Source organism: Momordica charantia (assembly GCF_013281855.1).
Source record: "Momordica charantia cultivar OHB3-1 chromosome 10 unlocalized genomic scaffold, Mcharantia_2.0 BLBB01000010.1, whole genome shotgun sequence".
In the NCBI taxonomy this organism is placed as follows: domain Eukaryota; kingdom Viridiplantae; phylum Streptophyta; class Magnoliopsida; order Cucurbitales; family Cucurbitaceae; genus Momordica; species Momordica charantia.
In genome coordinates, this window is record NW_028275158.1 from 14,758,241 (window position 1) to 14,775,155 (window position 16,915).

General features: G+C 38.3%; 1 protein-coding gene across 1 annotated transcript; it reads left to right on the forward strand.

Moving 5' to 3' along the window:
- The first annotated feature begins 14,935 nt into the window (after positions 1–14,935).
- LOC148208638 (uncharacterized) lies at positions 14,936–15,382 on the forward strand. Its single transcript, XM_088119132.1, has one exon. The coding sequence runs from the start codon at positions 14,936–14,938 to the stop codon at positions 15,380–15,382; it is 447 nt and encodes a 148-aa protein (XP_087975258.1).
- The last annotated feature ends 1,533 nt before the right edge of the window (positions 15,383–16,915 follow it).

Consider the following 16,915-nt stretch of genomic DNA (forward strand, 5'->3'; position numbering starts at 1 on the left):
TCATCCTATTCCTAGGCTAGATGATATGCTTGATGAATTGCATGGTTCTTGCTTTCTCTTTCTCGAAGCAATTTGACCCCTCTATTTACAAAGATTGATTTGAAATCTGGATATCATCAAATTAGGATGCATGTAGGAGATGAATGGAAAACAGCTTTCAAAACTAAATTTGGATTGTACGAATGACTTGTTATGCCTTTTAGGTTAACTAATGCTCCTAGTACATTTATGTGCTTAATGAATCATGTTTTGATAGAATACTTGGGGAAGTCTGTTGTTGTGTATTTTGATGATATTTTGATTTATTCAAAGAATTTGCTTGAGCATGTAGAGCATGTTAGATCCGTTTTGATTACACTTAGAAAAGAGAGGCTTTATGCTAATTTTAATAAGTGTTGCTTTTTCATGGAAAAGGTTAACTTTCTTGGCTTCATAGTTGGTAAAAATAGAGTTGAAGTTGATGAAGAGAAAGTTAAGGCAATTAGGGATTGGCCGACACCAAAAAAAGTCAGTGAGGTTCGGAGTTTTCATGGTCTAGCTAGCTTCTATAGAAGGTTTATAAAGGACTTTAGTACCATAGCTACACCATTGAATGACTTAGTGAAAAGGAATGTTGTTTTTGAATGGGGGGAAATGCAAGAGAGAGCTTTCAATGAACTTAAGGGAAAATTAACCAATGCACCATTACTTATCTTGCCTAACTTTGATAAAACTTTTGAAATCGAGTGTGATGCACGTGGTTTGGGCATAGGTGCTGTTTTGATGCAAGATGGAAAGCCCTTAATGTATTTTAGTGAAAAACTAAATGGGGCTTCGTTGAACTATCCTACCTATGATAAAGAATTGTTTGCTTTAGTTCGTACATTGCAAGTATGGCAACACTACCTGTGGCCGAGAGAATTTGTGATCCACACCGATCATGAAAGCTTGAAGCATCTTAAAGGTCAAAGCAAGCTAAATCGTAGGCATGCAAAGTGGGTAGAGTTTATTGAAATATTCCCCTATGTTATCAAATATAAGCAAGGTAAGGACAATGTGGTTGCTGATGCATTATCAAGAAGGTACAATCTCTTTACTTCTCTTAGTGCAAAAATTCTTGGATTTGAGCATATGAAGGAGTTATATAGAGATGACCATGACTTTGGAACTATTTATGCATCTTGTCTTGGTGGGAAAGCTGTGGCTGATTATTATGTGTTTCATGACCTTTTGTTTAAAAAAAATAAGCTTTGTGTTCCTAAATGTTCTATAAGAGATTTGCTTGTGAAAGAAGCCCATGGGGGTGGATTGATGGGACATTTTGGGATTCATAAAAGTTATGATATGTTGCATGAACACTTCTTTTGGCCTAAGATGAAACATGATGTGCATAAGGTTTGTAGACAATGTTTTAAATGTAAATCGGCTAAGTCTAGATCACAACCAAATGGTTTGTATACTCCCTTGAATGTACCTAATGAACCTTGGACTAATATATCTATGGATTTCGTTCTTGGTTTGCCTCGAACTAAAAAGGGTAGAGATAGTATTTTTGTTGTGGTGGATAGATTTAGTAAAATGGCTCACTTCATAGCATGTAACAAGACAGATGATGCAAAGTATGTGGCTGATTTATTCTTTAGGGAGGTGGTAAGGTTGCATGGCATTCCTAGAACTATTGTTAGGGATAGGGATGTTAAATTTTTAAGCCACTTTTGGAAGGTGTTGTGGGGTAAGTTGGGCTAAATTGTTGTTCTCAACTACATGTCATCCTCAAACTGATGGCCAAACCGAGGTGGTTAATAGAACATTGGGAGCATTACTTAAAACTATTATTTCTAAGAATATTAACTCTTGGGAAGAAAGTTTGCCATTTGTAGAGTTTGCATATAACAGGGCAATTCATAGTACCACACATTGTTCTCCTTTTGAGGTTGTTTATGGATTCAATCCACTTACACCCCTTGATTTGCTTCCTATTCCATCTAATGAATTTGTGAGTGATGCAGCCACAAGTAAGGCCGATTTGATCAAAACCTTACACAAAGAGGTCAAGGAGAGGATTGAAAAACAAAATTCAAAAGTTGCTTCACGTATTAACAAAGGACGGAAAGAACTGATTTTTCAACCGGGTGATTGGGTTTGGATACATTTTCGCACGGAGTGCTTTCCCTCGAAACGGAAGACAAAGTTACATCCACGAGGGGCTGGTCCTTATCAAGTTCTTGAAAGAATTGTCAATAATGCATACAAGATTGATCTTTCAGGTGACTTTTCAGTAAGTTCTACTTTCAATGTTGCTGATTTGAGTCCTTTTGATGTAGGTGATGACTTATCTGATTCGAGGACGAATCCTGTTGAAGAGGGGAAGATGATAAGAATCATGGTGTTCCGCACGTCTCCACTGGACCTATTACACGAGCCAAGGCTAAGAAGCTTCAACAAGCATTCCTTATTCACGTACAAAATTGGATAGGCTCAGTTCAACCTTTATTTCAGATGCTGCAAAATAATCCAAGAGAGGACGATGTTGTGAAGGTCAACGTTTGCAAGATTGACGTTGTGCCAACATTTTAAAGATTCAATTGTTGTTTCTAAGTCATCAAATTTTGCTTGTAATTTTTTAGTTTTTGGTCTTCCAAATTATGGTTTCAACTTTAAAGTTCAATTCTAAGAGGTTATTAAGTAGACCAATTCTGGTCATTACTACTTATGGGTTTTATTTTGGGAAGTGAAGGGTTGGGGGTTTCAATCATATAATGGCTATAAAAAGTCTCATCCAAGCTATGTAAAAGGCAGATTTTAGCTGAATGAAATTTCATCTCTCAAGAGACATTTTCTTTAGAAATCCCATTGCCATTTCTAAGGTTTCTTGCAATTCTTGTGATAGATTGCATTTTGAGCCATTCAATCCAGCCTTGATCAAGTTTGATTGTGGAATGACTCATTCTAGAACAAGATCTCAATTCTTGCTTCTAGATCTTTGATCATAGAGGTAATCAATTTCTAGCCTTTCTCTTGGTTGATTCTAACTTGTTTAAGGAGGTGTTAATTTCTTTGATTCAAGGGTTCTTGCTCAACAAAAGCTTGGATCATTGGGCTGAGAATTAGGATTGCCTTATCAATCTGATTACTCAATAATTTATTTGTACCAGTTCTATCGTATCCGTAGAGCCTCCTAGTGGTGCCATAATTTTTAAGGATGCGATATAAATAGAAGAATAGTGTCCAACCGCCACAGAGAGCCCTAGAACAGAAAATCCATTTGGGCATCGAAATTAGAGAACATTCTTCAACCATTTCGAGGAGAAGTCGACGAAGAAGAAGTCGAACCTCGTCTTTACTGAGCTGGAGGAATCTTCACTGCTGCTGAAGCTTCTTTACCCACTCGTCTTTTTTCTTTTGGTTATGAACTAAACCCCACCTTCGGGGGGATGAACTCACTGTAGCTCTCATCTATTTATGTTTTAGTAACTCATATTTATGCTGATTTAATAGAGGTGTTGTTATTCTTTCATCTTACTGATTTTATTTGGCCAACATTATTAGTTTGTTATGCTCACTTGAGGCTTGGAAAAATACTTGTTTTGCATGTTTGCCTCTATTTGCATCAGATTTCTCTCTTTAAAGTAGAATGGTGAGTACTCAGGGATGAGACTCACTCTTTCGTGCCTATCAACTGTATGTATTGCTTGTTTAGTTTACAACGGGAGTTGCGGTTAAACATGTTTGGATATCTCGAGAGAGAGCCAAGTCTGTTTGGGCATTTAGCGTTTTGAGTTTACTAGAGTATATCTAGACGTGAGTGAGAGCATTAGAGTGATTCCCCCTCGATTTACCCACATATCGCATGTTTTTCGCATTTTCTGTATTTTTTCTATTTTCGGATGCTCTAGAGTAGAATCACAAAATATTTCTGTTCTTGCGCATTTTATTATTTGTATCATTTACTGTTACAACATCCAGATCACTTTAAACAAATTGTTTTTATTTTACTTTTTGGCATTCTAATTTACTATTTCAAGTAAAACTATAATCCCTGTGGAGACGACCTTGTTTTTATACTACAATGGATTGTTTTGGTGTATACTGACACAAATTTTCTACTAGTTGTGAGGAAGCGAACAACCTCCCGGATCATATAGACGCTAACATACAGAACAAGGTGGACATCAATGTTCGGTAAGATTGAAGAAATAAACACAACTCTATTTAAAAGCAAACATAAATCAGTTAGAGTTTTGGATGTTCAGCAGTTACAGCATGAAAATCTCCCCCAAAATGGGGTTAGCTAATGGGGGAGGGAGAAAATGAAATAGGTAAAGAAGAGATATGTAACGTCCCTGAATTTCAATAACACACTTAGGGTAACTTTAACCATCTACCTATACACCCGTACACTTAAAACACATAATGTAAACTAGCAAGAGTCTATAAGGTCCAAAATTATTCGAATAACCAAAGAAATCAACCCTGTTGGATCGGTATGGCAACCCTAGAGGGGGGTGAATAGGGTTTAATTAACAAAATATAAACTTTTTAATAAATGGGCCCAATTTAAACAAAAATAATACACTTTTTGAGATATGCAATTTCAACTAAGTAAGATAAAATACATTCTAAGGCAAACAAGAGAAATTTAAAGCAAACAATCAAATTCTAAGATTAATTGTAAAAATAAATAAGATAGAGGGTTAGAGAAATTTGACACCGGGAATTTTTATAGTGGTTCGGCACAACTGTCCTACTCCACTTCCCAAGCACCTCTTGGGTTGCAAATTGAAATTCTGACTGTTTCCACGGTAGGAGTCAAACCGGTACACTGCTCTTCACAAGAGCAAAGACGATCCTCTCCACAGTGAGGATCACACCGTTACAATGAGTTGAAGATTTTGAAACACACACTTACAAACTCTCAAATAGAGTAAATATACAAATTTGAGCTCACAAAAATTTCAATCCTCACAAGAATAAAATTTCTCTCACAAATAATGGAAAGAAAAATTGAGAACTTGGAGAGATTAGCAAAATGAAAATTTTGAAGTTATGGAGGATTGAGAATAAGAGAATTGTTGTATGATTTTGAATGAGAAGTTTAGTTTAAATAGAGGGAAGAAAATGGTAAAAAAATCAAGTTTAATTTTAAACCGTTAGATCTTAATCATTAAGAATGAAGGGTTGAAATAATAAGAAAATGGTAAAAAAATCAAGTTTAATTTTAAACCGTTAGATCTTAATCATTAAGAATGAAGGGTTGAAATAATTTTGGAAAAAAAAATTAAGAATAATATATATATAATAATGATAATAAAATAAAAAATATATATATATAAAAAGTGATGTGACAAGTTATTTTAATTATATATATATATATAATTGTGTGTGTGTGTGTGTGTGAGCTTACGAACTGTCCACGTCATCTTCTCGGGTATTTTTCCTTCCAATTTGTTTCGATCGTAACTTCTGCCTTTGAGCTTCGATTTGGATGATCTAACAGTCGTTGGAATCGTTGTAACCAGCTCTACACTGTGGACAGTTTAAAATACAAAAAATGTCAATAAATAAAATTAAGTTTGTTATCATCAAAACATTAATTAATTAATTAATTAAAATTAATTAAGTTGAGATTAAGGCCAAAAAAGCCAACAAACCCGCCCTCCGTGGGCCAAACAAACATAAAATTCTGTTTAATCCTATTTAAACAATAGTCAATACTCGTAGCAAATCTAAGGGCACAAAAGATAACATCGACTTGACGCGCTACAAATGTTGAGACACTTCAGACCGCACTAAACAAGCCATCCTAAGCATCATTGAACTAGTAAGTCCATAAGCTAAAAGGAAATACGACTATCCTAATGAAGGAAAGAAAACGAGTGCAATGCAGCCTAGTGGTCCTTCCTCAGTCGGGCCTTCCCTACGTCACCACCATGGTTGTAACTCAGATCCTTACTTGAAAAACAATAATTGTAGAGGAGGGGGGTGAGTATATAAAATACTCCGTAACTAGCACTCACTAACTACAAACCACCAGCATGCCAAACATACGATATGCAACACGATATATATCAAACTAACAATTAAGATAGTCAGCAAGTTATAAGGTCAACAACACACGCCAAACATTCCGCATAACACCACTCACAGCTCCTAGCCTGCTAACTCCTGACAACAACACTTCCTAACCCATGTCACCACCTTAATTTTCCATATCTCACTCTTCGCTTCGTGTCGGTCCTTGACCTTTGTACCCAAGGCCCCAACATTCCTCCACATAACCTTGGCGTTCGACCCTTGACCTTTGTACCCCAAGGCTTCGACGCTCATCTCCACCAAAACTGGTTTATCGATCTTCGACCTTTGTACTCGGAGCCTTGAAACCCATCTTAACCAAGTTGGCGTATCGACCCCGACCTTTGTACCCGGAGCCTCGACACCCAACTAGCAATGCCTGCCCAATGATTTGTTCCTTCATGCCGACCCCTGACATTTGTACCCGAGGCCTCGACATTCATCCGTACTGAGACTGGTATATCGATCCCCGACCTTTGTACCCAGAGCCTTGACACCCAATAGTGCCGTATCAGCCCCCGACCTTTGTACCCAGGGCCCTGACACTCACTGGTTCTTCTTTCATAACATCCAAACTCCACATATCATTTCTAGTCTCCAACAAGATTCTAGTACCAGCTCCCTATTCAAACTAACCACAATGTCTATCCAGAACAAATCATCCAGCATGATTTTTAATGCATCACGAATCTCAATAACACATAATCTAACAACAACTAACCTGCTCACAATATATAGAACACAAAAGGTTCAACAAATAACCTTCTAGCATGCTTTACATAATAGACTTTTCACAGAACAATTTATAAAACTTTTAAGAACACACCCAACTATAACATATCCAACTCAATTCAGAAATACATCCAACAGTTTCACACAACAATGCTATATCTAACTTGTTCACATACAAGATTCCACTTATATATTCAACAGCTCATCATCGATAGGTCAATAGCATTAGTTATAAAGAATCGAATCATCGCACACACACAAACAACAAGCAATTCATGCTTCAAAGAACATTCACCCCCACAAGTAAGAACTACTTACAAAAATAGACAAGGACACTTTGCTCAAATCAAACCTTAGCAAACAACTTCAGCATGCTTTTTATAATGTAACAAAAATAACCACAACTCTCAAAGGCCTTAAAACATATCTTTCCCAATAGGTAACTATTACATACATTTAGCACTTAAAAACATTACACAAATTCAACCAATATCTCCAGCAACATAATGCTAGTACAAACGACGAACTTCAAATCATGCGTTTAATCACCATAACTAACACTTCCAACAATCATAAATACATGAGATACATGATAAACAAAACAAATCGTCAAAACATTTCCAACAGCCCACAAAAACACACACACCCGCCCCTAGTACTACTTACACACTCCCACGTTCCTAGTTATTGCATCGTTTTCAACACCTATACAATAAAATGGAAAAAAAAAGCAAGTCATTATCAACTTTCAGTCGTGGAAAACCATTATAAAGGGATTCAAAAGTCCCTTTACCACGAAATCGACTTTGTTTAGGTGTAGGCGACTTAGATCTAGTACGGATAGGTGTGGGTAGTGTGAATTTGGCCTCAAACGGAAATGGGTAATCGCCAAACACCAAGAAAACAAGCTGTTTGTGTTTTTTACAGTAGTAGAATGCACCGAAAATGTCTTTACAACCGTAATCATCGCCACAAGGGTGTGAGGGTCTCCCAGACTGAGTTGAGATGGGTCGTTGGCTACCATCGAACCCTTGAGACGTCGCCCAACACAACAGACCGCCGCGCCCACCTCGAACTGCCGAAAAATAGAGAAGAACACCGCTGCCCGCCGAGTTGCTTGCTGCACCTTCGTCCGTCGGAGTGTGTCATCGGAAAGAGCGCCGCCGCTCGTCGGATATTGTCGGGGAGGCTAGCGGCTATGCAAAGAAAGAGAATGAAGAAGAAGAAGGTTGAAAGGGAAGGGATTTCACGTGATGGAGGGAAAAAAAAAACAAATTGTTTACTTTTAGGGTTTTTCCTCTTTCTTGCCTTCTCCCATCCTTATTTTGTTTCCCTTGCCACTTGATTTAAACCCCAAAAGCCGAAATTAAAAATGGGCCCATGGATTAAACTAAACTCTAAATTTCTTCTTTCAACTAACACTCTCCAAAAGAGAAGCCGAAGCGAAACACTAAAGTAAGAATAATTAAAATTCACAGACAACCCATGCCACCCACCATGAGTTTAAAATTGAACAAACAAAATAAAATAAATCATCTGTTTATGCAAAGAATTGCACAACCGGGGTTTGTGAACCTAGCTCGAACCCGGTCACCAACTCGACCCGAACCATGGAGTGAACCTGCACAAGAGGGCAAACTCTCCGACGATCAAGTCAGTATAGGTCGGACTAAATATTAGGTTCGAGGTGAGATTCGATACCTGAGTATGAAATGAGGCCCTCTATTTATAGGTGGTGGGTCCGACAGTACTCACGATCGGCGGTTACCTTTGTTCTTTTTCATGTCGAACCTGTCGGGTTTGAGCAGATCGAACCCGTCTAGGTCGAACCACGGCTTTTTACACTTAGCCTTGTTTACAGACAAATCCGGTCTCCTCGGCAAGTTCGAGGTAGACCTGGAATACTCTTTTATTTCTAAGCACCAATGAGCGTCTTCCATGTGTTCACGATATTTTTATCCCCAAACATTGGCCCCCTCTCTGTCAGGTTCGATCTCGATCTGACAGAGAAGTTACCTGGTTCAAGCTAGGACACGTGGCGACTTTTGATTTGTAGAATAAATATAACTGTTGTGGAGGTGGAAGATGTTTCGATCTGCTAGGCTGTCCGAGCACTTGAGTATTCCGACGCTTCGAATTTCGAGATGATCCCAGCCGCTTGTTCATTACACGTGTACGGTGTAGAGACTTTTCCGATTAACTTAGTTAGGTCCCTAAGCTATTAGAATTCTCATTTCCCTCGTTTTAAATGAATTATGCTTAATTATGAATATTTTGTATAGGAATTGGAGAATTTGTTGAGGGCAGCAAAGTGCTTTCAAGCCTGTGAAAGTGTTGTTGGAATATGGCAAGAAAATGCATTTATGCTGGAGCTAGAAGCCGCTCAGGATGCTGTAGAGCGTGTGACTGTGCAGTAATTTATTTCCGCCAGCTTTACCATGTCCGTACAGCCTTCCGATGGTGCCCTAATTTTTAAGGACGTAATATAGATAGAAGAACAGTGCCCAGCCGCCACAGGGAGCCATATAATAGAAAAAAAAACATTTGGGCATCAAAAATGGAGAACATTCCCTACCTTTTCTCATCGAAGAAGAGCTAAATGACGTGACTGATTCTCCTTGGCGTCACTATTTTGCTATTGAGGAAGTCTCCATTTCTTTACTGTCTTCTTCATCAATGAGCTACATTTCTTTTCTATCTATTCTTCTCTTTTCTTTTGTTATGAACTAAACCCCACCTTCAGGGGGGGATGAACTCGCTGTAGCTCTTGTTTATTTATGTTTTAGTAACTCATATATATTTATGCTAATTTAATCGAGGTGTTTTTATTATTTGATCTTACTGATTTTATTTGGCCAACATTATTGGTTTACTATGCTCACTTGAGGCTTGGGAAAGTCCTTGTGTTGCTACTTTGCCTCTATTTGCATAAGATTTCTCTCTTTGAAGTAGAATGTTGAGTACTTAGAGATGAGACTCACACTTTCGTGCCATAAATTGTTCGTGTTGGTTGTTTAGTTTACAATGGGAGTTGGGATTAAACATGTTTGGGTATCTCGGGAGAGCCATATCGGTTTGGGCATTCAGCATTTTGAGTCTACTAAAGCATAGCTAAACATGAGTGAGAGCATTAGAGTGATTCCCCCTCGAATTACCTTCATTTCGCATTCTCTGTCTGTTTTCCGTTTTCGGATGCTCAAGAGTAGAATCGCATAATATTTCTGTTCTTGCTCATTTACTATCTTTTTTTGCTGATTTACTGTTACAGCATCCATACAACTTTAATATTTTATTTTTAATTTGTCTTTTTGGTATTCTAATTTACTATTTCAAGTAAAATTGTAATCCCTATGGAGACGACCTTGTTTTAATACTACAACAGATTGTTTTGGTGTATACTTGCACCAATTTTCTCTTATTTGTGAGGAAGCGAACAATCAGCTTAAGTACCTCCACGTTAGACAAAACCTTCCTTAGATAGAGTTCCCTTCTAGGTAATATTTTATATTAATATTTTATTATAGGTTTTAATTTATATTAACCAATTTTATAACTCTTGTAAAATAATGAAATTAACCTATAATCATGAATCTATGACATTCATGAATATAACACATATTTACTAAAGTAATGTCATGCTCAATGCATTTCAATATTCATTTAATTAACATAACACTTATATCAATTATACATTAAAATTTTAAATCATGCTATTATATATTACAACAATTATACATATATGATGCGTGAGAATGCTTAACCTGTCGTGACATTTTAAACTATATGGCATACTTTATGCAACATATATAACTAATTGAATATACATTCACAATGCATAATAATTAAATAGCAAAATAGGCCGATTTTTTACATCTTATAAAAAATGAAAAAAAAATTTATTTTGGCTCCTACGTGTTGTCCTACTGCAGCATCTCGGGAAAAAGCTACACACTAGTAGTTCCTACGTGCCTAGGCGCTAGCACCGCTCATCAGCACCATAGTCTTCTATGGAATAAACAGTGCCTAGGCACCGCCCCAACGCTGTCCTCTCAAGTTGCACGGCCGCAGCTCCAGTTTTGCTTCATTTTTCTGGTACTCTTTCATAGTATCTCATTGCCATGAATGACATGGATTTACATACTTGATTTACAAAATTAAATGCCCAAAACAATAGGCCCTTACATTTATCGAATCAACGGAAAAACTGTAAGTCTAATGCCAAATACTAAAAACATCTATCTCGCAAACCACATACATCAAATGTAGAGAAAAATACCCATCATACTTTTCTTTGTAGTTCAAAAGGAAAGCAGAACCTTGCTCTGGTATCGATTGAAGGGATAAAATCCCACTGCGAAAGTGCATAAACTCTCGTGCTTCAATTTTGTTTTAGAAATACAACAAAGAAAAGACAAGCATTATAAAAGGAAATACATCTACCCAATTAGGTAGTAATCGACTATAAATTACCCTTTCAATGTTGTTTGAGGACTACTCACTGAGTTCAAGTGCCCATTTCATTAGCCAGCTAGACATCTTGAGTTTATGGAAGACCTGCTTCAGAGGGAGGTTGGTTAACCCTATCACAGGATGAATTCCTTGATAAGGTCCATCCAAGATGGTAGGCTCTCGCAGTAATGGACAACATTCCGAGTGTAAGACATATGGCAACAACCAAACTGGGACATGCTACAAAGCGATAGGAGCCTGCTTTCGTTTTGGAAAAAACAGGACTCAAAACAATTGTCCTATGAGCCAAACAACCAATGACTCAAAAGCACAAGATAAGAAATCGAGTACATAGGGCAAAGTCTTTCTGATCACTAAGAAAGAGCCCAATGATGAACCTAATGTTGTTTCAGGTACCATCATCATAACTAGAATTAGTGCTTTTGTATTGGTTGAATCTAGTTCTACAATTTCTTTCATATCAGCTACATTTGTTACTGACTGGGCGTTTATGCTGAACGCACGCACTAAGCGTGGTAACAATTATATAGATGCAAGCGCACACTTGTCAGAGTAATATAAAATGGATGGAGTATCCAAGTATCGATCCTCAAGGACTTCTAAATAATTTCCAAACTCTAAAGTTTTAAAGAATAGTGAATGTTGAAATGAGTGATTCTTGTAAAATGGGAAGTGGTCACAAATAATGGTTTTGGATTTGGGATTTGGACTTATAATAATAAAACCTAGCCCGAATTACTTCAAGTTAGCCATCAAAGAATCAAGGACATGCTAAGGACAATATGCATTTTACTTTAGAAACCAACGACTACGCTTCTCACTTGACTTATGTCTAAGCAAGTTCAAAGTCCTAAGACATTCCCTAATATGTCTATTATGAGAGATATCTTAGTTTTAGGATGGAAATAGTCGCAACCTCGGGTTAAGGTCCTATGTCTAGGCTACTTAAGCGGAACCCTTATGTCTAAGGCGCTCCTCTCCTCGGTTTAACCACTCAACAATGCAAATAAGCAACCTTTTCAGTATTGACTTGTTAAGACTTACAGTGGCCTTCTCTAAATCCTAACTTTTTGGGAAAACATGTTGAGCAATGAATGGAAAGCAAAAACACTTCTTCTTAGCAACCCTTTTTAGACATAAAAGGCTAACTATCCATAACCAGGCTAGAGACGGGAATTTAGAAAGACATATTGAAGAAAATACAGCAAGTAAAATGGTTGAATGTGGAATGCATGTGTGAAAAACAAAAGTTAACTAACGGAGAGTTTTTATCGGGATTGAGAGCTTCGCCCTTCTCTTTCAAGCAAGGGGGAGTGTCACGTGCTCTTTCCTCCAAAAACACAACTCTCTTAACTAAAAATAAAGTAAAGGCAAAGAGAGAATAAACAAAGTGCTAGATTTTTATATATTTGAATAAGTAGAAAATGACTAAGTACAAATGGAAACAAAACAAGCTCAATAAAGGAATGTAAAGTACTCGGGATTTAAAAACCAAAAGCAACTAATGAAAGCAACTCAAAAGTACTTAGAAAGCAACAAAGAAACACTAAAAATGATCAAGAGAAGGAAGCAAGGCTTGATGATTTTGGTGGAGAAGTTGCTGGAATTTATAGCTGTGCAGAATTGGTTAGGTAGGTCCTAAAACGATGGTGAATCACCCATTTCCAACTCTTTTGACTGACCAAATCGTGCTCAAACTGATAGTGGAACACTTCTTCTACACGTATGCATCGGTTGGAACCACCAAAACGCATTGGAAGACGCGTTTCATTAAGGGCAAAGTTGGAAGAAAAACTGTTTTTCTGCAGGCACGCAGACGCCTGGCGCCTCCCATGAAGCTTTTTTCGTCTTTTTGCTTCTTTTGATTAATTTGCACTCCCAAATGGTCCTAAAATGTCATAAATACAATATAAGCCAACCACAAACCATAATATATGAATTTTGCATGAATTGGAACTCAAACGACCGAGAAAAATCCGAAACAAAGCTGAAACATTGTAAAAACAGCATCTAAAACCTTCTTTTTACGCATGTAAACAAGCGTAATCAGTTACGAGGTTTAAGTTACTACCTGTAGACTTGAGCATATACTTAAGAAGTATCCACTCCTTCTAGTAATGTGCTACATACTGATAAGGTAGTTAAATCCTGTCAATTAAGTATTATCGATCGAAACTTGATTGTTGATTTGACAATCATTGAGATGACTGATTTTGACGCAATTCTGGTATGGATTGGTTGTTTGCAAATCACGGTAACATTCTTTGCCATGAAAAATAGGTCTTGTTCTCCCTTATAGACCAACTAAAGTTTCGTTTTAAGGGAGTAAAAGTATGCCCCCTTCCAAAGATTATATATTCACTTAAAGCATCTAAGCTGATTGAGAATGGTTGTTATGGGTATCTACCCAATATAGATAACACATAGAAGACGTGTAAGCCAATTGGAAAGTTTCATGTAGTGCACGAGTTTACTGATGTTTTTCCAGAAGATATTCCAAATCTTTCCCCTGAAAGAGAGATTGAATTCTCTGTTGATTTGGTACCAGGAACTGCACCATTGTCCAAAGCAACCTATAGAATAGCCCATGCCGAACTTCGAGAACTCAAGGAACAAATCTAAGAGTTGTTAGACAAGGGTTTTATTCGCTCAAGTGTTTCTCGTTGGGGTGCTCTAGTCCTTTTTGTTAAAAATAACGATGGATCTCTTCGTATGTGCATTGACTATAAGAAGCTCAACCGCGTGACTATATAAAATAAATACCCACTCCCTTGGATTAAAGATCTATTTAACCGTGTTTAAGGTGCTAGTGCTTTCTCAAATATTTATTTGAGGCCAGGTTATCACCAGTTGAAGATTAAAGCTTGTGACATTCAAAAGATTGCATTTAGAACACGTTATGGCCATTACAAGTTCTTGGTCATGCCTTTCGGACTGGCTAATGTTGTAGTTGTCTTTATGGACTTGATGAACATGGTATTTAATAATTTCTTGGATAAATTTATCTTTATTGATGACATCTTAGTCTATTCCAAGACAAAGCTGGAGCATGAGTTGCACTTAAGGCAACTATTAGAAGTATTGAGGTAGTAGAAACTCTATTCTAAATTTAAAAAGTGCGAATTTTGGCATAGGAGCATTACCTTTCTAGGGCATGTGGTGTCCAAACATTGGATCTCGCTGGATCCAAGGAAAGTTCAAGTGGTTATGAATTGGCCACGACCCACCAATGTACGAGAAATTCGAAATTTGTTTGGCTTATATGGCTATTATAGAAGGTTTGTGGAAGGTTTTTCCAATATTTCATCTACTTTGACTCAATTAACAGAAAAGAATGCACATTTTCAGTGGTCAGGAGATTGTGAGCAAAGCTTTTTGAGTTAAAGAAGAGACTTGTTACCGATCCAGTTTTTACTGTACCTTGTGGAGACTCAAGTTTTCTGGTTTATAGTGATGCGTCAATAAATTATCTAGGTTGTGTACTTATACAAAATGGTAAAGCTATTGCATAAGCTTCACGACAACTCAAGAACCATGAACATAATTACCCCACTAATGACTTGGAGTTAGCAGCAGTTTTGTTTGCTTTTAAAATTTGGAGGCATTACTTGTATGGTGCTCATTGTGAGATTTTCACCGACCATAAGAGCTTAAAATATTATTCACTCATAAGGGATTGAATATGCATCAACGACGTTTGTTGGAGTTAGTCAAGGATTATGATTGCACTATTAGCTGCCACTCTAGTAAGTCTAACGTGGTGGCAGATGCCTTAAGTAGAAAGTCTTCAGGTTACTCAGCAGCCTTACTCACAACTCAGGAGCATCTAATCAGAGATTTTGAGAAGTTTGTGATTGATGTGACTATAGAGAGTGTATCATCGTTGTTGGCTAGCTTGGTACTTGAACCATCTTTGATTAGCAGGATCAAGCAAGCTCAACTTTTTGATCCAGCTTTGAAGAAAATTATTGATGATGTTAGCAAAGCTCAAAGGGTTGACTTTTCAGTATCATGTTATCCAGTGTTATGGATAAGTGATCGTCTTTGCGTACCAAACGATCCAATTATTAAGAAGAAGATAATGACTGAAGCTCATAATACTGCATACTCGGTTCACCCTGGGAGTTAAAAAATGTACCAAGACCTCCGAAGAACAAATTGTTGAACAAAAATGAAGTGAGATGTTGCCGACTTTGGTAATGTGTTTGTAACAATCGAACAAGAAATATATATTGTTGAGGGTGAAAACTGAGTAGGACGTTGTCCACCTTAGAAGGGGAACGGGACCATGCGATTACATATTATATGGAGACACTACCGAGCAGAACACGTGTCCTCCCACAGAGGAATGCGGGACCATACATGGTTACATACTTTGTGAATTGGTGGCAGGGGACACACATTTCGGGTACGGGTGGTGCATCTCCCAACTGTAGACAAGAGGCCTTAGATCTGCAGGTGGTAGCGCCACCCGTCAGTTCATGGGATCGTACATCCACGACATTCACAGTACCGCACGGTCTGCCCCTACCATCCCAAAGCGTCATCCTTTCAGGTCGGCCCCCCGAGGCTATATAAGGAATGACGTTCGCCTTAATCAAGTAAGTGAAAAACCTATCACTCACACTTAAGGTGTCTTTTTCCTATTCCCTACTATGATTGTTGACTTGATCGCCGGAGTGCCTTAGGCGGAACACCCCACAAGCGTCAAGTTGTTTGTTGCTAGTCTACTTGTTCTCAGGCAACCCTACCCGTCCGAATGACACGGGCCTCCTCCTGAAATTTACCGTCAATAGTTGGCGCTATCTATGGGGAGCAACTTTTCAAGCTAGGACGAAAAATAGCTATCGCACCATGACATCACTAAAATGACTTCCGATATGGAATCATCGTATGAGAACACCGTCAACGAGGAGCGTCGACGTAACAAATCGGTTGATAAGCCCACTCGACTTCTCTAGCACCGTTAAAGACTAAGGGAGCATGGGATACTATTAACCCCTTTGCTCGATTGGCCATTTGGCAAGCGAAAGGCGGGACACCCTCATCGTAAGAGCTCGGGATTTCGTAGTGAGATACAGGTAGCTAATACCCACATGGCCTCCTAGATGGGAAAATTAATCGATGTCGTCCTAGGCGACTGAACTCCTGGGACCCTTCCTCCTCACAATGGTAGCGCGGTCAAAGGGAAATTGCTGAAGGGGAGTTCCGAGTCTCACTGAGGTGAGGACTCACGAACGAGGACCCCCTGGCAAGACTAGGACTCTCCAAAGGATCAAAAGACCTTCACGATAAGCTCATAAAGCGTCGCTACAAGCGTCGACCGACCAGCTCAAACGTGGGTACTAGTTTGTATTAGTCCTGAGGAGCTGGATCGAGTAAAGTAGGAGATCTTCAACCAGTTCAGAATTAAGCTCAGAGTCGGCGGCAGCGAGCCCAACACCCAATTTAAAGCCTCAAAAATCGCTCAAGAGCCGTTCATAACCAATATCATAGCTGCGGAACTCCCAAAGGGATTTAAAGGCGCCCGCGTCGACAGATATGACGAGTCAGCTGATCCCACGAACCACGCCACGTTGTACCATAATGCTATACAATAGGTCGGGGTACAATGGCGCCGAGTAGTGCTAAGGCTTCTCTGGGACCCATATAGGCCCTGCTT

Bases quoted from the DNA above. Each gene is read 5' to 3' on its own strand.
- LOC148208638 (XM_088119132.1), top strand. From the start codon at position 14,936: ATGCATCAACGACGTTTGTTGGAGTTAGTCAAGGATTATGATTGCACT.